We start from the raw sequence: 25,075 nt of genomic DNA, 5'->3' as shown, positions 1-25,075 counted from the left end.
ATGTACAAATTAATAATTATTATCTTTCCTTACATTTATACACTTTCCCCACATTTCGTTTCCAAAATATGAACACCTAAAGTCTATATTGCACATTTGTTAGACAAACCCTTAAAAATTGAAGTTTTTAACCAAAAAATCTTCTATTCATAAAATATTCCCAAACTAATACAACTAATAACTTTATTCCATGTCTAGTGTATATATTGCAATGTACACGCCCAGAAAGGAAAACTAATCCCACGAAGGGTCTGTTTGGTTGGAAGTAAAATGTTTTCCTTGGGAAAATATTTTCCGTGGAAGTAATTTTCCATGAAAATCATTTCCCTTTCATCATTTTCAGGTGTTTGGTTAGCTTATTGAAAATATTTTCTTACTTCATTTTTCTGGTGTTTGTTTAACTTTTGAAATATTTTCACTTTTATCTCTATCTTTACTTTCTACACATTATAACTACATACTTCTTCCCATGCAAAATAAGAAAATTTATCTCATTGTTTAACTTTAAAAAATTTTGGAGAAATGTATATATGAATAAAAAATATCTCCTTAAGCAATAAACAAATTGCTGGCCATTTAGTGTCAAATATCAATCACATGCAATGCTTATTGTGACATATATCTTACACTCTCACTGCTGAAAGTTTCTTTAGAAAAGAATGTCCCTATTATACATAATTAATTACTAGCATAAGATGAGCAGGATGAGATTTTTTTTTTATTTTGAATATACTAGGGGAGGGTTGGGTTGGGTGGTACGGGGGAGGGAGTGTAAGGAAGAGGTTTTGGGTTCGAGTCCTCCTGTTTATACTAAAAAAAAAAAAAGAACATACTACAAGATGTTTTCAGTAAGTTTGGAACATACTACAAGCGGGATGCATGCATTTCGGAAAACAACTTCAGTAAGTTTGGAAGGGAAGTTGTTTTCCATAAGATGAGTGAAAATATTTTACATAGGAAAATGTTTTCAGTAACTTTTGTGCAACCAAACACGGGAAATTAGGAAAATATTTTCCTGGAAAACATTTTCACCCGAAACAAACGGACTCGAAATGTTATATTTTCCATTTTTTTCATTATGATCCCTCCTCATTACATTAATCGTTCTTTTTATTTTTAATGAATGAACAAGAAAGACAGTTCACTTTTTCTCAAAACACAATGCTTGTTTTCCAAAGATCAGTGGTTAACAATCCTTGACTCTTATATTATGTTATTCTTGATATTGTCAAGGCTAAATTCATATGCTAGTAATCATGGTTTTCGAATGCAAGAGATTTTTCTTCACTTCCTTTTGCTTTTGACATGGAATTCTTTTATGTCAAATTAAATTTTGATCATTTTTTTGTCCAGAATTTATGTGCATGTGTTCTAATATAAAATACTACAAAATACTAAAATGAATAGATTTAGAACTTTATCATAGATATAATTACAAATTGCAAGAAAAAAAAGAAAAGAATTGCAATATAGTAGTTAAGCACAATTCTAAGAGATACAATGGTGGTAGTAGAAAACAAGAGTACAATTTTTAGTAGATTGGATATATCGAATAAATTTTACGCATGGTCATTTTCCTTTTAATTTGGGAATCTATGTGGAAATAAATAGATTAACGTGAGAATAAAATTTGAAACATTTCCTTTCCTATTATTCTGCGTAGCAGTTAGGATAATTAGGTGGCAATAGCAACATCATTATCGAAATAAAATTTGAAAGTGAATTACATTGAGAATATTTTTTAGAAAGATAGTTATTTTGGCAAAAAATTCTAAAATTTGTTTAGTGTGAATTATGATAAATTTATTCTTATTGTAACAAAAAATATTAAACAATAATATTAAAACCCATTCTTCAATGAGATAATTTTCCAATATTACTACCCTATTGCAACTTTTGAAAACATTTATATGATACACATAAAAAAGAGGAAAAACTTCGCCTGATTGAGCTACTGGCTCCACAGACAATATAGTTGTTACACAACTATATTATCTGCATCCAAACAAAAAATAAAAGAACTTGTATGGTTTCAGATAAGAAACGCTATTGTCACCTGTTTTTTGAATTTTAAGGTTAAATATAAGCTCATGATATGTTATCGGATCCCAAGTCATGAATAGTATGATGCTGCCTATGAATGGGGGCTAATCAAAGAGGAAGGCTGATTCCAAGACAACCAAGTCTACTATCATTTGAACTTAATCCATAAAAAGAACCCATGAAAACTTATGAACCAATTTCTACTTTAAGTCCTAATAAGTTTACCACAAGACAACCTCAAATTGTCAATTAACAGCATCAACCATCAAAAAATTCAAATTGTGACCAAATTATCCCATACAACTAAGTTCAATAAAATAAAAGTTGAACCAAAATCCAAAGTAGTTGGATCGAATTAGTCACAAACTTTTCCACTTATGCTGGTGAAAATTGAAGCTCACAAGGCAACAGTAATGTTGAATTGGATTGGTAGATATTATGTCTAAAGCATGAATCAGTAGATGGTACATGCAGTCCAGACCTAATAAAAATGAGCTCTTTGAGGGACTCCCTTTCTTCTGCGCTTTGGCCTTTCAACAATTGTACACTCTAGTGATGAACCCTCCATCTCTTTTCTCTTCCTTGAAAATGCTTCCACCTATAGATATTCAAGTGAAAAGAAATAAGAATGCATAATCACGATGAGTCTTTAAATTCCGACTAAATAAGAAAAGGATGGTACAATGTAAAGCAACAACATATGGAGTAAAGAGTCATTAATTGCCATGTATTCTTTGAACTTTCACTCAATTCCAAGTAACACCAACAACTTGAATCATGGCTTTACACTACCTTGGAATATTAATATGATAAAATTTGCTTAGACTAAACCAAAAAAATTTTTTTTTTTTTGCCCATTAATATTTAAAAGGTACATCTAATCCAATTGATATTTCATTGATTTTCTTATGTACTCTAACTTAAACACATTTTTCATCCTTTTAAACTCCTCTATTCAACAATGCCATATCACAAGTTGTCTTTCATACTCCTACCTCTTATATCTTTCATTACAATCATCCTTAGATTCTAATCTACATCTATTTCCCACTCTCTCAAAAGCCCTTTCTCGATGCCAAATCACATAAGTTACCTTTTCAACCACTAACTCTTGAATCTTGGGTCTAAATCACCCTTATATGGTGACGATACTGAAAGTCCCCTTATGAAAACATCCTCTTTATGTTACTTACTAGAATGTCAGCACCTATTTGTAGCCAACATAGATAGATTAGCCTATTCCTATATTGTTCTATTTTTATATTTTGCAAGCCCACTCCTAAAGTCTCAATATCTCATCCATGTCTCTACTTCACCATTCTTCTTTTCTAAAACCCTCATTTTAGCATGTTTTATAGTAATATAACCTGATAAATATGATGATCCTAAAGTAATATTATAAAGATAGTTTATGATAGAACAAGGAGAAAATGTATGCTTATAAGTAGAGAATTACTATAGTCTTTCCTTTATTTTTTTAAAATTATCTCTTATGGTCCAAAATGACTATAAGGCCATGGTAGTGATAGTGGATGGAGGGAGTATGTAGTAAGGGAAGTCAATTTCTCATACTTGCAAAATATTCTACATATGAAAGAGATGCATTGCACTTATATACCAATCCCTAGAATTAAATCCACCTATTTATCTAAGTACTCCAAGAGTTAGTTTAGCATAATTGAGAGATGGGCGAATTGAAGTTTTGAATTTGTCCAACAAGTTATTTTGTAAGCACCAAAAAAAATCTTAAAAATACCAAAATATGTATATCACTTGCTACTTTTTTGTATAGAACATAATTTAAATCATTTTACTATTTATGTTAGTTTCATTTTGTAGAATAGTAATGCCATTAGACATGCAAAAGTAAAAAGTATACCTATGGTTTTGAACTTTTTAATTTTTTTTATACTTGCAAATGAAATTGATTGGAAAATTTGAACTATAGAAATCTCCCTACCACTCTCCCATTTAGCAGCACATTGCAGGATTCAAAATCATGTATTCACATAATAGAATTTTTTATCCTTTAACAAAAGGAACTAAGAGATGTGTTACCATAATGATGCAACCTTAAAAAAAATACAAAACAATGTGAAAACTTACAGAAGAATTGATTTCTAGTCTATTCTACCTTACAGGCAATACAACAATAGCGATACTGATCAGGGTCATTCAATCTTCTCTTACACACATCACATGATACATCTCCCTCAATTTGTGCACCTGAACCACAGTGCGGAAGAGGATTCAAAGCAACAACCCATTTTTTGTTGCATTTGTATGGCTGAATTGGAAAAATCAAAAATCAAAAAAATTTCATCAGCATAAGAGAAAAAGTAAGATAAGGGCGCCTTGTTTGGCAGCCATGTTTTTTGCCAAGTTTGTCTGCTACAAGTTTTTAAAAAACTTTAGCTACAGTAACCTCAAAAAATTTTTCAAAAATTTTAAACTATACACTTTAAAATATTAAAAAAAAACACACTTCAAAATTTTTTTAAAAAACTTCTACTGTAAGGTACAGTAAAGTTTTAGACAAACACCCAAAAAACTCACTTGCCAAAGCATGAATGTGATTTATTGCTACAAAACAAGCTATCCTTAGAACTCATTACTATAAGTATGATATATCATTGTAAATATGATAGTGGATGTATATTAGTTTTATTTATTGCCATCACCATGCAAAGATATGTAATCATTTGTACATATTTTCTTGATAGCTAGTAGAGAGTTTTGTCTTTCTTCTACTTATGATTTTTTAGATTGCTAGCAGCCCTAAGTTGAGTTCAACATGAGGCTACAACAAGATTATTTTAGATTTGATAAAAATACCTTGAATTTGCTGTTAAAGGTATTTCGCTTAGTCGACCAAAAACTCAAAAAATCCAGGTCCATAGATTTTGATCTAATATATTTGTTCTACACCTTGATCTGACTTGAAAAGATAATAATTTCATTTGGGGTGACAAATTAATTCATATTCACACCACATTCACAGAATTTTCATCTTTTTAGTATTAAAATGATTAAGAAGTCCAAAATTGTGAATATAAGGGCATTAAATTTTAAACAAACTGTCCGGATATAGGTTGTGAACAAGACGAAGATAGGTACTTCATTTAATTTTTCACAATATACCTTTTAATGGATTTCATATATACATTGAAGACATCATGTTTATAATTTTAAAAAGACATGGTGTCTTGGCCATTTAAGATTTTATCCAAAACTGATATAGTACTTATTTAAAAATAATTTTGATGTAAAACTTTTATATGCATTAAAAGTAAATATAGAATAGTGGAATTGTATTTTACTTTCAAAATTTTCAAAACTAACTGAGAAAAGTTCTTTGTTTGACAAACAAAGAAACTCCACAAATCCTACTGACGAGACATATATATATATATAGGTTACTTGTTAAGTTTCACAAAAGTGTATTTGTAGAATACCTTTTTCTTAATTAAAATTATGGGTATGCCATCATTATTTTTCTTTTTCTAAAAACATTTTTGTCATATAACAACTAGTTTAAAATGCAAAGAAATATTTTAAATAATGTCACATTAATGAAAACTCAAACTAATCTTTGCCATGAATATTGATTTAATATCTTCAAGAATAGAAAAGAAAGTTTCATAATGCAATTTTATCTCTTTGACTCATTATCATCCTACTATGATACCTTTTAAGCAATAGCAAAAAAACAAAACAAATTTTCACATTGTCTTGATTTTATATCAGAAAATTGAACACCCAAACAGATAATAAAAATAAAGTATAATTCAGTCCTTTTGAACAACTAAGAATTTTCTAGGTGAGTGATGACCTCAAATTGAATTCTCTCTAGAGCTAAATAATAATCATAATTGAAGTACTTTTTCAAGTGAAGGCAAATGAAAGTAAACCAAACAATTTTAAAAGATTGGGATAGATATAAGTTTTCTTATAAAAATTTTTTAACAAACTTTGTAGAAGAAAACTAACAAGAGAGAGGTCTCCCTATGAATAGGCCAAGAGCATGAATGTTTCATCAAAATCAAGGCCAAATGATATAAGTTTCAAAAACTAGGCTCGAAGTCAAAGTTATAAATCTAGAAATGATTGTACTAGGAATTTTGGAATACAATTTCCCTTATGAAATCATACAATGCCTATAGAGATATTTAAAGTTAGGTGAAAGCCAGTGAATTAGAGCTAATTCAATACCATTAGTAAAATCATGGCAATTTCAAAAAAATATTAGGATACTTAAAATAAGTAGCTAAACTTGTGTTTCAAAGGTTGTTATACAGTGGAGTAGGCACCATTCCAACCAAATTGTTATGGTACATTAACCGTATGTTTGTTTAGATGGAGTACCTTATGTTAATTTAGACCAGATGAAGTTTCCAAAATGAAGAACAAACATAAATGAATCTATCTTGAGCAACTTCTGAGAACCTTGAGAAATTTACCAACTATAGTATTTTTTATTTTGAGTATAATTAGAAACAAATTAGACATTTGATTAAAAGTATGCAGTTTGAAACAAGCAGTTTGAATCAAACTAGACATTAAGCAAAATTTTAGAGAGTATTTCTACTTAAAACGAATTGAATTGGAGATTTTGAGGCATTCAAAATCCAATCTTTTGATACTTACTTAGATACTAATATAAATTTAACATGTTTGATGTCATGTGACTATGTGAGGCTAAATATATTCAAACATGCCCCCTTACTTAGTAGTCAGTAGTGTCAAAAATACAAGATTTGGTCAAAACAACTACTAAAAGACTAGAGTGGTGTAAAACCATAGTTCTTGGATAAATAATTGCAAGAAATAAAAAATTAGACAATTAATCTAAATGGCTCTCAAATTATATAATTAGTTGACTTTTAGCCCTTCAACTATGAAGTGCATATTATTACCCCCTCGAACTTATAAAAGGATATAATTTTCACTCTTTTGGCTAGAGATAATTTCAGAAACCTCCCCCGAGATTTATGACAATATCTCTTAACACCTTTGAAGTTTCAAGAATATCACTCAACTACCATATCAATGAGATGGGATTATTAATCACTATCATAGCACGAGAATTCACAAAACTATCTTCACTACTTTAACAATTTTTAGGCAAAATATTACAGAAAAGAAAATTTTTAGGCAAAACATCTGATATTATAATCAATTTGGTAGAAAATTCGGCATAAGACAATATAGAAAGGTAGAATTGGGAGGAAAATACATCTCTCTTATTAATGATACAAGGTGAGATTGTTACAAAAGGTACAGTTTTAGGTGAGATTAGTGATATTTTTGAAACTCTAAATGTGCCAAGTAATATTAACATAAATCTTGAGGAAATTTTCAAAATTGTCTCTAGCCAAAAGGGTGGGGAATATAACATTTTACTAGTTCGAGGGTAAAAATATATACTTAATTGTTGAAGGGTTAAAAGTTGATCAACTTAATAGTTTGAATGCAATTCAGATTTTTTGCCCTGAAAAGTTCTAGGACTAAATTCTTTATAACGAAAAGAAATTAGTTGTCTTTCAAAATAAAAATTGTATATCTTATAGATCATCCAACTTTTGGATATGAGGGTAGAGCAATTTATATAAGTAGAATGAAGGTCTTTCTAAATACAAGAGAAAAATAAGGCAAGATCAAAAGCATAGATGAGATATAAATTTTCCATAGACCTATTGGCCCGAAAAGCTACTTGGACAAGGTTGAAAATTGAAAGCCTTATAATTCACATTTTTCATGGAACCAAAAATGAAAACTAATATAGTTCATATGTCTATTACTTTTAAAATTAATTCAAACTACCTGGATCTTGGTGCAATCCATATGAGTCTCCATCTCATCCAAGGGGACAACATCTTTGTAGACATGCCGATGTATTTTGAGTAGCGTGTGTTCGTTATGTAGACCAGATGAGATACAATACCTGCAAGCATCTAGATCACAAGTGATGCAGTACCTATTCAATTCATTCTTTTGCAGCTCATGGTTCAAGCAAGATCCAAAAAAGGTCCTTTGCAAGAAGGAGTCGAGCCATTTTGGGAAATTTTCAAATTGCACATCCATTTCTTCCTAGAAAGCAATATATGGCCAAAGTAGAATAGGTAAGTTTTTGCTGAGATTATAAATTTCAAGTTTTAAGGTATTATACAATATTCTGTTAAATTTAGAAAGAAATCCAAGAAAAAATATGTAGCATGAATGTTGTTGACATTTTTATCTTAAAGATGTTCTGACAAACATTTGATAAGTAACAACAATAATAACGATGAATAATAACGATGAGGGCTGTCCTCTTTAACCAAAAAAAAAAAAAAAAAAGATAAGTAACAACAATAACAATACTAAATTAACTCCTAGTTTTTCAACTAAATTAAGAGAGAATAAAACTTCCTCAAGAACTAAATATAACACCTATTTCTTTTAAGGAATCAATCAATGTATGATACCAATTTGATTTTAGGAATAATTTACCATATAAAATTAACAATCAAAACAGGAAGATATTAAATATGATTGGTTTCTTAAGCCTATGTAGACCTAGTTTAGAATACATCATATAGTTGTAGATGCATGCATATATACAAAAACAATTAATCATAGCTATATGCCTTGAATTTGTTATCTCAGTTTCTAAAATTGTAATGACCTCTATCAGATACTTCAATTTACTTTTCACATTGAGAAACCTTGATGAAGGTTGTTATAATTTTGCAATTATTTGGCTGTCTTTTGGTACAAACAATTCAATTACAAAATACAAATCCTTGTATCAAGTACAAATTTAGAAGACTATGAAATTAAAATTTTTAAGATAAATGAAGGTCCTTATTTCCTCATGCAATTGATAGAAAGTAATTTAAGAGAAAAATATCATACTAAAATGAGTAAAGAACTTCTAAACATCTAGTGCTTATAAGTTGTTTTCATATTTTCTACAATTATTTCTTTCTTTTTAGAACTTCACCCACTTTTAGATGTTGATGAAGAAAAGTAGTCTTGCTAGTGGATTACTTCTTCTTCTAGTTCTATTTAGATAAAGTTATTAGCGACGTTGTATAAGTGCTTCTTTTTATACCTTTATATTAATACTTGTCATTAAATAAAAAATCAAATATTTGTTATTCAAAATATCATGCTTTATGGCTAACATGTTCGAAAAATTATCTACATAAGTGCCAATATCAATTTAATTTTTGTGTTAAACTTTATTAATTTGCTGTTAGGTTCAGGGTTTGAATCCTAGATCTCGTAGTTGGGGATGGAAAAAGAGTGGGGAGCGTTGGGAGGTAAAAAAAAAATCCATTGATTTGTATCTTCACCAATTTGGTTTGCCACTTGGCAAATAAAACACATATTGACTCCTAAGTAGTACTTCTCTGAAATTATTATTTCTACCATGGAAATAATTGATAATTTTTTTGTGAAGTTGAAATCAGAAATATATGTCAATGCCTCACGAAATTCAAAATTTACAGTTAATAGATAGTAAAATATCTAATGAATAATTAGTTATCTAAAACTTGCTCTTCTCTTAAATTTTTGATTGAACAATCAAGAGGATAGGTAAAAACCTACTTTAATTGTCAAGGAAAAAGTGCCTTATAAAATATTTTATGACCAATAAGTTCTACTTCATAAAAATAATACGAAGAAATATCATGTAGATTTAACAAAAAATCTCATCCATATTTTGACTTCTCAATGAAATTATAAGGATAATGTAGTCATGCAAAAAAATATAGATAATAATATATCATATTATTCATATACATACAAATTTGTATGCATATATTTATGTAATGTGTTGATGGTAACTATCTACAAAGTTAGGTAATTAATATCATTCTAAAGTCTAAAGATACCAAGGTTCACATTAACGGACACTAAGAGAGAATTTTAGGTTATTATAACAAAAGGAGAAAATAATATTAAGATTGTAATTCGAGACCGGAGTCGAGAACGAAGGCCAGAATATTCCATTAAGAATTTCCCAATGCCCTCCTTGTTGCTTTAGCAGGATGCTTTTCAAAATACTTTCTTCGCTTGTCCAAGTAGCTTTAGTTGTTTCGTCTAATGTTTTTTTTTTTTAACTTTAACAAAGCCTCTTCAGGTTAGACGGATCAAAGCAAAGTTTAGCCCTTGTTCTCGTTCTAATAGTCTTAAGAAAGTTAAGAGAGTTTAAGAGAGTTGGGTATGTAATCAACGAACAAAAATCATCAGGAAAATATAGCTAAAAAGTTACCAAATAAAATCCTAATGGTGAAAAAATGATACCCTAACGAAGAACTATAAGAAGAACAAAAACAAAAAAAAAAGCCTTATAAGCAACTATAACTTGCAAAAATAGTGGCCCGAAAAGAGAGGTCATAACTCGCAGCATAGCTTCCTAACTCAAAAATCAAGCATTCGTGGTTGGTATGTTAATCCATTTAATTCCCGAGAAGAAATGGAGTTCCTTTATTAGTTGTAAGAAAGATAAGGACTCTTGTTTCATGTATCATGCACATAAACTCTTTCAGTTTCCTATAATTGTAAAAAAAACAAGAAAAGGAATTCTCATTCAAATTCTAATCTATATTATATGTAGATGACTATAGAAAATATATACTTTGACTATTAAGCTATTGTAGGGATTAAAAAGTAAAGCCTATATGATACAACAATACAAATATCATATTCTTTAAGTGTATGTAAGTTCATAGTTTATGGATAGGTTATTGCTCATCATCTCCCATATTCAAGTGTAATTTATATTTTTGGCTATTTGCACTTTTGTCGATTACTTTTAAGTAATAACCATTTAAGCTAATAATACATATTTTGATAAAGTTAGGCATGGGTGTTAGTACAGACACTTACCCTAAAGAGGCACTTACCCTAAAGAGGCTAGGAGTTCAACTTCCAAATTTTCAAGTAGGAGAATTTTGAAAGGGATTCTCCTAATAACTAGAAAAAATTATAATTGGGTAAAAAAAAGGCTTTAATAGTCTTCTATATGATTATCAAATAATTATTGTTCTTAGAGAGTTCTAATAGCATATAAGTTTCTTATTTCTAAGTTCAAACATCTCTAGAATCATTAGCAATACATATTAATATAATATGTGTGCAATAAATTTGTGATAAAAATTAAATTAATTACAAGAAAAAATTTAATAGAGTTATGCCAATTGCACAATTATATATGATGAGATCTTGAATTATTTATAGTACACTTTTCAAGTCCTTTGTGTGTTCATCTCACATCAAGAAGATCAAGACACATTTATAGCTCTTGTATCAACCAATCTAGAAGTTAGGATAGGCTATACATCAAAAACTACACATCAGACTATATTCCATGAAACAATAGGTTAAATTTAGACTGTCAGACAATTTTTCCGTGCATAAGAAATGTTGATTTTGATGAATTTACATAAAAAAAAATGTTGATTTTGATAAAATTACATATCACCAATATAGTACTTGAAATCATCATGTTGATTACCAAATATTGAACAATGGCCACTTCAATTCATTGCAGATATTGAAATTAAAAAATTAATCAATACAATTTGGTTGGATAAGAACTATTTGAAGGTTTACGTACCTGTTGGTTGAATTGAATGGAAAATCTAGCCCTTATTTTCTTCTTTCTTTTATCGAATTCTTTACTAAAATGAAATGGGAAAGTGTAAACATAGAATAGACAACAAAACTCAAATTATTTTGAGTAAAATTTATAGTAAAAAATCCTAACATGTGATAATGTTGAGATAAAAAACATAAAAAAGAGGACAAGAAAATAAGGGCCCACCTTGTATAGTACTCTACCTGGCATCCGTTACAAGTCATAAAACAATGGGCTCCGTATGAATTTTCCTATTTTTGAAATAAGCGTTTTTGTTTTTGGAGTTTACAATAATACAATCTGAAAACAACCTTAAAAACACCCCAAAACCACTTCAAAATTTTTAAATACACCTAATAGAAATACATACATACATGCATGCTTGCATACATATATATATGTGTGTGTGTGCGCTTGCGCGTGCATGTATATATGTATGTATACATGTGTGTATACATAGACACACACCAAATCATACCCTCTTTTTTTCTCTTATCCATCACCCATCACCACTACCTACCACCACCCAGCACTACCACCACCGCCACTTCCCCTCCTCTTTTCTCCCTCTTTTCCCCCTTCTCCTTCTCATTTCTCCTTCCTCTTCCCTCCTTGTTCTTTCTCCATCTTCCCCCTCCTTTTTCCCCTCCTTTTTCTTTCTCCCTCTTCCCCTCCTCTCTTCTCTCCTTCCCTCCTTTCCCTATTCCAGCGACCAAGTCTAGTTGCGAAAATGGGAAGGGGGGATGGGGGAAGGGAAGGGAAAGGGGTGTGAGAGAGGGAAGGAAAGGAAAAGGAAGAGGAGAGAGGAAGAATGAGGAGAAGGAAGAAGAAAAAGAGGGAGGAGAGAGGAGTGGCTAGATGGTTGCAGTGGTGGGTGGAGGTGATGGCGAGTGGTAATGGTGGGTGATGGTGGGTGGTTGTGGTAAAGACAGTTAAATAATTGTTAATAATATCTCAATAAAATTTTAAATTTTAAAAAGCACCCCGACAAATAACTATAGTGACAAGTTTTTCACATACATTACTATAGTGTAAGTTTTGGAAAACACCCCCAAAAATACTGAATTCATACAATTCTTCCACTTAAAATGGAAAATATCAAAGGTAAAGAATATTATATTTATACATATCTTTAAAAACTTTCCATATATATAGACACATATCACATTAGAGACCAAATTTCTTTTCTTTTGTATATTTAATCAATATTATCTCAAATTTTAAAGTTTTTATGCTTTTGTTAGATCACTTATTTGTCCTTCAAAATTTTAAAAACATAAAATGTCTTGAACATGAGTTGTCATTTTTAAAGAACTCAAGTACCACATATTCCTAGTTTGTTAGTTTGATTGCTTGTAAGACTCCAACTCTAAATAATATACAACTTCCCACTATTTATTTCAAAGTTTGTGGTACAATTTGCATAATCATTTAAAACACTGTAAACAACAAAATGAAAAGAAATTAAAGGGTAAATGTGATAGTTAATGTATATATAATTCAAATCCCCATATTTAGCTAACTGTGCATTTGTAAATTTTCTTTAGAAAATTAATTCAAATCTTTATAGGATTTTTATAGGTGAATCAAGATCAAATGATTCGAGTAAAAGTTGTTGTTGTGACGACTCCATTTTTCAAAAATTTATATTTTATGAGTTTGCCTACGTTGGATTACTTTTAAACTAATCTGGGGTTAGCAAAAAAAAAGAGTTAAGAACTTTAGTGTTCTTTAATTTGAATTATTTGCATGTTTGGACCAACTCATGAGGTCAATTCATAGATTTAGATTTTATTTAGGACTTCATCATGACCTGCCTCAAAATTTGGGGACCAAAATGTAGAAAGAACAAGTGGCAATAAGCAAGCATGAGCTATTGCCCTTTAAACCCTTCCACGGAGACAAACAACCAACAAGGAATTGGTGATTTCACATTAGACTGAATAGCAAGACTTCCAAAGTTTTGTTGAAAATATAACAAACAATATCGGCAAAAGGGGAAATGAAAGCTAGACTGGTTTTGGAAAAGAGCAGAAGAAAAACAAAAGCAAGGAGTGGCTTAGGTAAAGAATAGAAATAGCATAAGTTTGGCTGCTAGAAAAGAGGAAGGAAAAATAGAATTCAGTAGCTAGAGTTTTGAAGAAGAATAGCATGGCTTCAAGCTGATTTCTCTAGGCTTGCTAAGGTGAGGAGTTTCTGATCAAATCCATTCATTTCTTAAACTGGTTTAAAATGTTTCCAAAATGAGGACTTTCATACTAATTTATTATATACTCAGTATACTTTTGTTTAGAATGGATTATAAATGAGTTCTATATGTATCCCGGAAGACCTTGAATTGAATTTGCATTGAGCAATTCGTATGCAAAAGCTTGTAAAGAAATCCGAACCAGTAGAAGTAACAGTTTTCCTTGCACAGCTTTAGCAAATTGGCCATAACTTGGTATAGAAAGGTCAAAATCAAGTGTTGTCAATTGCGTTTGAAACGAGACTTGAAGAGCTTTCTAACAGGATAAAATTCTAGTACTAGTCCATTGTCCATAAACGCCAGAAAACCCGACAACTTGGCTGAAAAATGGAACTCTGCATCGGTTATGACTGGAAACTATTGAATTTTGACTGAATTTAGACCCACTTATGGTCCCCGTCGCAGAACAAAATGTCTTCTGCAGATTTGTAGTACCCTGAATCTAGTTTCTAATGGCATTAATTTTAAAGTTTTTGGACAAATATAGTTTGGGTTATGTTAGTTTATTTAAGTACTGCAATAGCTGCAGAGGTTACAATCATCCCCGAGTAGCCTTGGGTAAAAGGCCATAACTTGGTGTTGAAAAGTTAGAAGTGATCATCGTTGTTGCGTTGTAAACTAGATGTATAGAATTTTTCATGAAGCAAGTAAAAGAATCCAGTAATGTTCCGGGGAAACTTCACTTTCAAACTCAACCAAAACCTGCCTCTGCAATACTTGATTAAGTCCTGTAAGATCACACATAACTATTTAATTTCATTTGGAAATCTTCATATGGATCATGCATAACTTCATATGGAAATCTTCCCCATACTTCTTGCGTGTATATATACTTAATAAATGGAATTTTTCTTTTTAATACATGGAGTTTGTAAGATATTATATTTATTGAACTCATTTCACCATGCACCCTTATTTTTTATTTGTACCCTAGAATCTATGAGTATCATACATTTTATGCTCCAAACTTTCATTTCACTCTCACTTTTTTTTTTTTTTTGTGCACAACAAAAAAAAAAAAAACAAATGGCTTTTTATGCATGTGGGCGTCACAAATATGCAATTGACAAGTCAATTTTCACTTGGCATTTAACTGGTTTCTCGTCTAGTTTGTACTGTTAAAAGCATATTTTGCACACATTGCACATTCTATTTGGTTCAACTTATTGTCCTAAATTCTTTAAACTTGCAAATAGACATGCATTGTATTAAATATAACCACTTATAAGATTACTTTTGTATCAAACTTATAAGATTACTTTTGTAAGCTTTATATTTCTATAGTTTTAATAACTATATATTAATTAAACCATAAAAGCTTGGAGTGCAAATGCCTAAGTGAGCAGTAAGACGTGCATATAATATAATATAGGCGTTGCTGAAATTAAAGGGCAATAAAATTATTCAAGAATGATTTCAATATTAACAACTAAACTTATTTGACTTATTGTTAATTTTGTGATAAAGTATATCATTGTAACAGTATTTCAATCAGTTTAAACTTGTATGTAGCTAATGTTTATTACACACTCAATGAGCGTGCTTACTTAAAAATGCATATTTTTTCTTGAAAATTATATATATTCTTTAGTATAATAGAATAAGTTATTAAATTAAAAATATCATGAAAGAGGAAGAAATGGAATTTTGAAATTTTGACACAAAAAAATGTCATGGAAAAAATGAAGGAAAATTTTGAAGTTCTAAAATTTAAGTGGAATCAGAGTAAATATGGAACGGCATATGGTGGCAAAAATTGTTAATACCATAAGCATGCTCTACCTTTATATTATAGTATGGAAGTTGTTAAACCACAAAATGACTGGGATGTTTAGGTGCTGTTTGGATTGCTATTTTTAGGAATTTTTATAAAATAATATACCATAATGATTTGATGTATGTGAAGTAAAAAAGTGATTGCAAAATGTATTCACGAAAAACATAAAAAATTTTCTGTAGAAACTAACAATAACAATATACAAGTAGCTGTTGATTATCTTGTTCATAGATGTCTTCTTGTTCTGCCTATCAATATTTGACTATCTCATCTTATAGTCAAATACTAAGTAAAAATCTATATCCCAGTAGTGGAGCTTAAATAGGTCTGTTAATTGGGTTATAAGAATTGGGCTTTGGTGGGCTCAAGCTCAATTGATTAATTTGATTTACAATTGCACCCTTTTAGCACATTCAACTAAGCTCACAAACATAGGATCAGGCCCAATTTGAATTAGTCCAAATTCATATCATGTATGAGGTTTTCAAGCTAATGAAATTTCTTACTCCTGTTTTCTCAAGCACATAAATCAATTCCAATAATCATAAAGAAAAGCCAGCTAAGCACATAAATCATTCATATCTAATAATATGATACAATGGGTCCACCCAAAAAGTTAACATCTAATTCTAAACTAAGGTGCAAGATTAACACAAATTTGCTTTTCATGGCCCAAAACAAGTATTTCATACTGACAACATTCATAAGCCTTTTTTTTTTTATTAATCTTGTATACACTGACAGTGTATATATTTTCATCATTGGATGCACGATATATAATCCAATTTGAATTTGAAATCCAAAATTTGTATGTATGTTGTGCATCCAACCGTGATAGTATATATACTGTCAGTGTATATAAGATTTACTCTTTTTTTTTACCCCTCTCTATCACTTTCTTATCTTCAGCTACCAGGTACAAGATTCGACTTCTAAACTTGATAGTGAAAAAGACTTAAAAGCCTTTTTGACTACTAGATTGACTCCAGTGATTAACATCCTTAAGCTTAATAACTAAAGCTAGAAAAAAAGGGTTATTATCACTTTACCCCCTTAAACTATATCACTACTATCAGTTTACCCCCTAACGTTATCTTTTAGTTACTTTACCCCCATAAATAATTTAACTCAACATGTTAAGAAATTTTGGACAAAAATACCCTTTTATTTTATAGCATTACTACATGCATTTATAACTTTATTCGTTTAGATTATAGTGATACAATCACGTTAGTTCCTAACATTATTTTCTAGGCATGTTACCTCATCATTAATCTAACTAGTATGGTCAAAATATTTTAAATATATTTACCCTTCTTTATATATAATTAAAAATAAAAAAATTGGAATTGTTATTCTTCCTTTTTTTCACTTTAAGAGACCGAAAAACATAAAAATAAAAGGATTTTCTCAAATTTCATTTTTTCACATTTATTAATACTAGGAAAAGAAAAAGAGATGGGAAAGAAGGAGACAAAAAAGAATAGATTTTGCAAAAAATGAAAATAAAGAAAAGTCTAACATTATTGTATTACTTTAAGGTTGTCGAGATTAGGATTGGAATTTGATGGTAAATAAAAAAGTGAAATAATTTTAAAATAATAAAAGTACTTAATTCTTTTTTATTTGTAATTTTTAAAAAAAGAATCGAGCTCTCTCTCTCCCTTTCTCCCTTTCTCCCTCCCCCTCCCCTTCTCCATCTTTTTATTTTTTTTCAATATTAATAAGATTGCCAAGAAAAGAGAAATTAATACTTTGACTTTTTTTCTTGATACTAAAAATGAGAAGAGTCACTCTAAATTTTTTATTATTTTTATTATGCAAAGAGGAGGGTATTTTCTTCTAAAAATTTTTAACTTATTAAGTTGGTTTAATGGTAGGATAAATTGTCTAAAAAATAACTCTAGGGGGTAAATTGATAATGAGACTATATTTTATTTGGGTAAAGTGATAAAAATTTTAAGAGTTAAATATGTCTTTTCACTTTAATTAACAAACTCCGTTAAGTTTGACCATTAGTTTTGGGGGTAAAGTGGCTAAAATATAACATTAATGGGAAAATTGATAGTAGCACCAAACGTTAAGGGGGTAAAGTGATAATAATATTTAGCCATGAATTAGCCATATAACATTTAATCTATTGGTTGAATCCAGATAAACAAATCGTTTCAATTCTCATGTAAACCTTCATAATACAAGATAAGAGTAATTTTAGGTGAAAAAATTATAAGATATAATTACCTTAATAATTTATCTATTGTGCATGTACAGTAAAACCTCTATAAATTAATAACCTTGAGACCACACAAATATAATTTATTTAAAGAGATATTCATTAATCAATAAATCAATAAATTATTAATTTATAGATTAATCTTTCCTACACTAACAGTATATACACTATCAATGTTGGATGAATGACAACTATGCAAAATTTGAATTTAAAATTCAACTTTTGCACACATGTCATGAATCTAACGATGATAGTATAAACACCGTCAGTGTAGGAAAGATTTACTCTTAATTTATTTAGTGTATTTACAGTTTTGAAAACACTCATTTAATTAACTGAAGTTTTATTTTATTTTTTAAGAATATGAATTATTCAATTAATAAAAGGAGGCTAAAAGTATAAGGAATATAAATCAATCTATATCTACTTGATTATCTACTTGATTTGCAAGTATAATTTAATTCTGTGCATGTCTTCAAGTTTATAAGCAATTGTTACTAACATCACTGAAAATCCTGTTAATGATGAAGTTGTTAAGGATGATACAGTAGGTCTGGAGCCTATTAGGTGAAAGAAACACTCAAAGCATTAATAACTCTTCATAATTTTTTCATATTGCAATATGAGAATTCAAGTCCAAAACTTTTAGATGCAATAAGAAAAATTAGGGATGACATTCAAGTAGATTTAAATTAAAAAATAATAATAGACTCATACTTTAGAAAAATATGATATGTAATCTTAGTGAATTATTAATTTAAATTGTTATTCCAAGTTTGAACCAGGAAAAATTATTACTTAATAGAGATTATTAATTTATCGAGTATTAATTTATAGATACTGTATAACTATATATATATATATACACACACACACACACATATAATGTAGTAATCAGAAAAAGCTTTAAATGAGTTGAGCTTTGGGCGATCCAAACCCAGGTCATATTTCATGAGGCTTAGCCCAATATACAATACGCAGGGCCTAGTTAACTAAATTCAAGCTATCTCAGGACAGACATAGCTTTTTACTTGAGTGGTCGGCTGGAAAGAAAAAAGGAAATTTTTTTTTTAAAAAAAGGAAAAATTTTTTTGATATTGAAATCTATTTTAAATATTTTTACCAAACACTCATGTATTTTGATGAAAACCCATTCTTATTAACCAACTCATCACAACCACAGTAACTAGTGAGAAAAACACACTCTATGTTTGTGCAAATCTAAAAGAAAAAATTTTGGAGAAAAAAGTTATTAAATTTTTTATAGTTTTTGGAGCCTTTTTTTTAAATACGAATGAAAGAATTAGAATTATATGTTTTTCTTTCTTGCCGTCCTTTTTTCTAGATAGGAAATTGTTGACAGCTATTAAGCTAGAAAAATGATGATGCGTGTTTATTTTAGGGAGAAGATGGTATCATCTTGCCCTTTATTTGGAGTGTAAAATAGAAATTATAAAAAGTGACACAAACAGTTTATACAATCCCTCCTCTTTCTCTTTATATATAGTACAAATATCCCTTCTCACTTCCTTTATATATAGGCTTTGTTCTCAGTTGTTTTAGATTTTACAAAATCTGATTATAGAAATTGGTTATAGAAAATAATCAAAATCAACAAAAGTTACCTTTTGGGTGATTATAGATTTTAACTTTTTTTGTCATTAAAAAATCTATAATTAGAATACAAAACTAATTGAGAATATTACAAAAATTGATTTTCCAAAATCAGAATTTAAAATCAGTTAAAATAATCAACCGAAGACAATCCCATAGCATAGATAGTGATTATGGAAATTAAATGAAACGGGTCCTAAAGTATGCAAAGTAGGAACATTTCATAAGCTCGAGGGGCCAAAATGCAATTACTCCTGTTTCTAAGCAAGTGAACTTAAATGGTAAGAAAAAGACAAAGTTTGTCCACCAGTTTCATGAGAAGGTGCGAGCTAATATCGAGAAGTGGACAATGCAATATGCTACATAGGTGAACAAGGGGGCGCAAGTGCGTAGTGTTCGAACTAGGAGACTAGATTTGGCTTCACCTCAGAAAGGAATGTTTCCCGATCTAGCGTCAAAGCAAGCTGCTATCACGTAGAAATGGACCATTCCAAGTATTCGAACGCATCAACAATAATGCCTACAAACTTGAGTTACTAGGCGAGTACAAAGTTAGTGCCACATTCATTGTGTCTGACTTAACTCTGTTCCTTGTAGGCGATATGGTCGATTTGAGAGCAAATCATTTTCAAGAGAAGAGGACTGATGGAGTTATTCAAGCTTCTCAAGTTGATCCCGTGGTGGTGCCAGTGGAACTAATGACTCAAGTTCGAGCCAAGAGATTTAACGGGTCTTTACAAGCCATGGTTCAAGTCGTTCAAGATTCGATTGGATCGCCAAATATGGATAAAGCCGAACCTTGCAGTGTAGTTAGCTTGCTCCAAGTCCAGGATGAAGAAAAGGAGTGAAGGCCGAATGTCTCTAGCCCATGTTCTCGTTACTTATGACATTAGATAGTCTTTAGTTTAGTTGTTTTGGATTCGGTTTAGTGGTTAATTAAACGGATCAACTCTTAAAGCTTGGATCTGTCCCTTTAGTTAGGGTTATGGGCCAGGTTACAAGGTTCAATTAGTTGTGTTTTTGTTTGGCCTAGTTTGTTAGGAGTTTGTGTCGAGAAACATAAAGGCATCATTTTTCTCTTTCAATAATACATATGACAGATTTCAGAAATTAATCTTGAGAGATTGCTCTCTTGGCTCTACGAGTTTTTCTTGAACATTTAAAATTGTTTTTGTATTCGTTTGGGTTATCAATTAAGTTCATTATCTTTGATTGTGGCGCCTACTATCAATTCCTAGAGTTTGCTAGTTAGTTTGATCGTGGTTCAAGAAGGTTTATAATCACGAGGATTACAGAAGTCCGAATAGGATTTTCCACCATTCAAACTTGTGTCAATCACCATCGATCTGGGTTTTTGGTTGTTCGCGAATTTCGTCATCAACTGGGTTCATATAGCTGGTAGCTTATCAATCAAGTTCACCATCCTTGATTGTGGCGCCTACTATCAATTCCTAAGGTTTGCCAGTTCGTTTGATTATCGGTCAAGAAGGTTCGTAATCACGGGGATTAGAGGGTTTCAAATAGGATTTTCCGTCATTCAAACTTGTGTCAATCACCATCAATCCGGAGTTTGGTTGTTCGTGAATTTCCTCATCAACAAAGTTCATATCAGTTGGTTTCAACAACATTTTTTTTCCCAAACTTGTACTTGATGACATATGGAAGGAACGTTTCCCATTTGCAATTACTCCTGTGTTTACTTTTAAATTTAATTTAATCTCTCTTTTTTTTCCTTTTCAGCCAAATCCTACGTTTACTTGGTTCGATGGTTTACTAGTAGTTCAAATTTTGGGTAAATCCGATTTTCAAAAATTCAATGATTCAGATTATGCCACACTACTTGGTAAGATAGTGTGATATAATCTGAACTATTGGTTATTTGAAAATCGGATTTACCTAAGTCTGCCTTACTGAATAAACCCCACGGCACACACACAGACTTTTGCTTTATATTCTGTACGCGGCTAAGATGTTTCTCCAACCTTGTAAGAAATATTACATAATCTCGTAAACTTTACCGCCCCATTTGTTGACCCTTTATTCAAATCCCCATCAATCCCTATTTATATGCATTCAAGGAAACCCAATCCCTCAACCTTTCCCAACAAGCCACGACTCTTTTCCTTTCCTTTTCTTCTCTCTGATCAGGCCATGGAACCCCACCAAAACCATCCTTCAGCAGATAACCCTGAATCCCACAACCAAGAAGATGAAGCAAAAAACAAAACCCTACAAGAAGAAGAAGAATTGATGATGGATGAGTCTTCACAAGAAGAAATTGAGGAGATAATAGGCTACAAATTCCATGACCCAAGTTTATTACAACAAGCCTTCACCGACTCATCCTTTAAAGAAAACTGTTTATCCTATGAAAGACTTGAATATATTGGTGATTCAGTACTGAATTTGCTGATGGCAAAGGAACATTATTTTCTGTATCCTGAACTTTTACCAGGAAATCTCACTAAGCTTCGTGCGGCCAATGTTAATACTGAGAAACTTGCACGTGTGGCTGTGAAGTGCAATTTGCATAAGTTTTTACGTCATAAGAAGCCTCTTCTTAGTCGACAGGTATAAGAAAGACAAGGTTTCTTGTTTTGTTTTGTTTTTTGTTACAATTTTCATGTACCCTCTAATTAGTTTCTTGTTTTTTTTTCTTCTTTTTGGAGGGTTGGGAGGATGGGGCTTTGGATTGCGTCTAGTAGTTATCATGATCAAGTCAAATGTCGATCTGCACTATTTCAAGTTATGTGGAAAAAATATATATAAAGTTACGTGAAAATATCTTCTCCTCTTTGACTAGATTTTTGGTTCATTATGAGTTAATTGAGTTAGAAAATGGAATAAGAGTTTTGCAAACGTTTGATTTTCTGATTTTGGATTGCGTCTAGTAGTTATCATGATCAAGTCAAATGTCGATCTGCACTATTTCAAGTTATGTGGAAAAAATATATTTAAAGTTACGTGAAAATATCTTCTCCTCTTTGACTAGATTTTTGGTTCATTATGAGTTAATTGAGTTAGCAAATGGAATAAGAGTTTTGCAAACGTTTGATTTTCTGATTTTGGATTGCGTCTAGTAGTTATCATGATCAAGTCAAATGTCGATCTGCACTATTTCAAGTTATGTGGAAAAAATATATTTAAAGTTACGTGAAAATATCTTCTCCTCTTTGACTAGATTTTTGGTTCATTATAAGTTAATTGAGTTAGAAAATGGAATAAGAGTTTTGCAAACGTTTGATTTTCTGATTTTGGGTTAAAAATTTTTCTACATAACAGTTTGGTGATATTCAAATAGAATGTTATTTAAATCAATGGACATGTTAGAATATGCTGGTTTTGCCACTACCCTACTCGTATCTTTGGTTTGCTTTTTAATCCATTCTGTCAGAAAAAAAAGAACATTTTACTGAATTACTAATGAACTTATTTGTTTTTGGCTGATAGATTCAAGAATTTTCAGAGGCAATTTCAGCCTACCCTTTGCACTCCACAGGGTTAGTTGCTGCTCCGAAAGTGCTTGCAGACATTGTTGAGTCCTTAATTGGTGCCATATTTCTTGACAGCAACTCTTCATTGGACACAACATGGCAGGTAATTAAATTAATCTTTCTCTACAGACATTCCTCTATGATTAGATCAGTTGATCCAAATGCCATAAACGAAAAGCATTTTGGGCACATTAATTATAAAGAGCTGCTAAGAACAAAATAAGCGCAAAAACAAAGAACACAAATGGGTAGCTTTCTTGGTCCTTCAATCTTGATGCAATAGTAGGGTATCGATTTAGTACTTAATCCTTTTCTTGGATGCATACAGATTATCTAAGATTTGGGTAGACAAATTGTGTAGTCAAGTTAAATTGTGGTAGACTGACGGCTGCTGCAGTATTTTTCGTGTCCAAGAATAATTCCTTTCTCTTACGTCCAAGTTCACTAAGCAAACTGCAACTGAAGAAGATGCATTACTTCGCTATATAAAAATACCAACTTGGTTATAACATATTTAGTCAATAGAACTAGTATTGACTTTGAAATTGTTTTTGAAATAGACTTTTTTGGTAGAATTGAACTTAAAATATAAAACAAAAAATTGATGGTTGTCCAATAAGCATCGATTTTTTTTTAAATTTTGTTTAACCTATAAGTTGTTGATTAGGTGCAGTGTTTGTTGAGATATTACTTGTCCGTATTGATCCCACCATTAATGTGAATTACTTGTGATCAATGGCAGAAAAGAAACATGTTGTCATTTTTTGCCTACGTAAGACAGCCAAAGTATTCGAAAGAAAAAACAACACTTCTGTTTCACCACAAAAGAGAACAAAATATTTATGTGACATGTTTGTTTCCAAGGGTTTGACAGATATTATTAATCATGCTTTTGGTAGCACAAAGCATTAGCACCTCATAGGATCTTGTTTTTGGTGGTTTGACAGGTAGTGAAGAACTTATTGCAACCGATGATCACTCTCACAACTATTAAAACGCATCCGGTAACAAAACTTCATGAAATATGCCAGAAGAATGGACTAAAAGTTGAATTTGTTGACATGTGGAAAGAAACGGGAGAGATTGAAGTTTATGTCGACCATAAATATGCTGGAACAGGAAAATATTGTTCCAAGAGGTTGATTGCACTGAATAGGGCAGCAGCTAATGCCTATAACCACATTCTGAAGAAGTTGAGCACTGATGGTTTGATCTAATTGTAACAAGCAATTATGCAATTGTAATAAATTATAAGGATTGATGTTTCATGCACTGTCAATGTATATACTGATAGGTTTAGATGCATGTCACATTGTCTCAATTTGAATTTAAACACCAAATCTTATATATGTAACATACATCTAGAATCGCTAGTGTATATATTGTCAGTACACAAAAGATTTACCTGAATTATAAATGTGTATGTATCTACCCATAATTCTCATGTGACCCGAACCAAATTGCACAAGATCTTAGTAGCTACATTCATTATGTAATACCCTTTTGGTTTTAGTTTCGGGGGTTCGTGAAAATTTGTGCACAAATAATGGATCATTAGTTGGGATTGTTGAGGGGGAATTGCTCGGTATGGTTGTCCTGAAAAGCTTAGTAATACAGCCTTATTTCTTCTTTTCGGTCGGCCCTTTGCACCTCTAAAAAGAATATCCCATACTAAACAGCAAAGGGTCTCTCGAGGAGACACTCAAGCGCTTGTCTTCCTTGGCGCCCTAAAAAGAGAGAGCCAAAAGAAGACAAAAAAGCAGCGAAAATTTGTCTCGAAGATTTCAGTCTTCGTCCCTTTAACAATCCTTGTTTTCCCCAGTATGGCGTCGCGTCTTCACCCCTGATGCCTGCTTCCTTGCATTCTTTTATTGCAGAATCTGCAACTAACCTGACAAGGGGAGACTACCCTCAGAGTCTTATGGTTATCTTTGTTGCCATGAGTAACCGTTGAAGTGCACATTGTAACACAGCTTTAGCTCCCTGCCTCCAGTTTCCTCTTTTCAATTTTTGATGTTACACTCACATTACATTG

The 25,075-nt window shown here is 31.0% G+C and overlaps 2 protein-coding genes and 1 long non-coding RNA gene across 3 annotated transcripts; 2 read left to right on the top strand and 1 right to left on the bottom strand.

The window, feature by feature from the left end:
* Positions 1-2,316: 2,316 nt before the first annotated feature.
* Positions 2,317-12,553, bottom strand: LOC113687805 (protein RGF1 INDUCIBLE TRANSCRIPTION FACTOR 1). Its single transcript, XM_072048651.1, has 3 exons — positions 7,867-12,553; positions 4,178-4,330; positions 2,317-2,641 (listed from the first exon to the last, which is right to left on the bottom strand). Exons 1-3 carry the CDS (start codon positions 8,125-8,127, stop codon positions 2,525-2,527), a joined length of 531 nt encoding a protein of 176 aa, XP_071904752.1. The 5' UTR covers positions 8,128-12,553; the 3' UTR covers positions 2,317-2,524.
* A 7,332-nt stretch (positions 12,554-19,885) lies between these two features.
* LOC140006278 (uncharacterized) lies at positions 19,886-20,660 on the top strand. Its single transcript, XR_011813917.1, has 2 exons — positions 19,886-20,040; positions 20,144-20,660. It is a non-coding gene; the product is annotated as an uncharacterized lncRNA (long non-coding RNA).
* An 879-nt stretch (positions 20,661-21,539) lies between these two features.
* Positions 21,540-24,478, top strand: LOC113688598 (ribonuclease 3-like protein 3). Its single transcript, XM_027206472.2, has 3 exons — positions 21,540-22,117; positions 22,997-23,143; positions 23,988-24,478. The coding sequence occupies exons 1-3, from the start codon at positions 21,614-21,616 to the stop codon at positions 24,255-24,257; spliced, it is 921 nt and encodes a 306-aa protein (XP_027062273.2). The 5' UTR covers positions 21,540-21,613; the 3' UTR covers positions 24,258-24,478.
* Positions 24,479-25,075: the final 597 nt, after the last annotated feature.

This window comes from Coffea arabica, chromosome 5e, assembly GCF_036785885.1.
Source record: "Coffea arabica cultivar ET-39 chromosome 5e, Coffea Arabica ET-39 HiFi, whole genome shotgun sequence".
Classification (NCBI taxonomy): Eukaryota; Viridiplantae; Streptophyta; class Magnoliopsida; order Gentianales; family Rubiaceae; genus Coffea; species Coffea arabica.
This window is presented reverse-complemented; position numbering and strand designations above follow the sequence as displayed.

Bases quoted from the DNA above. Each gene is read 5' to 3' on its own strand.
- LOC113687805 (XM_072048651.1), bottom strand. From the start codon at position 8,127: ATGGATGTGCAATTTGAAAATTTCCCAAAATGGCTCGACTCCTTCTTG. The intron at 4,331-7,866 runs GTAGTTTGAATT...TTTCCAATTCAG, and splicing joins TGGATTGCACCAAGATCCAG to CCATACAAATGCAACAAAAA. The intron at 2,642-4,177 runs GTAGAATAGACT...GAATATCTATAG, and splicing joins ATTGTTGTATTGCCTGTAAG to GTGGAAGCATTTTCAAGGAA.
- LOC113688598 (XM_027206472.2), top strand. From the start codon at position 21,614: ATGCATTCAAGGAAACCCAATCCCTCAACCTTTCCCAACAAGCCACGA. The intron at 22,118-22,996 runs GTATAAGAAAGA...TTTGGCTGATAG, and splicing joins AGCCTCTTCTTAGTCGACAG to ATTCAAGAATTTTCAGAGGC. The intron at 23,144-23,987 runs GTAATTAAATTA...GTGGTTTGACAG, and splicing joins CATTGGACACAACATGGCAG to GTAGTGAAGAACTTATTGCA.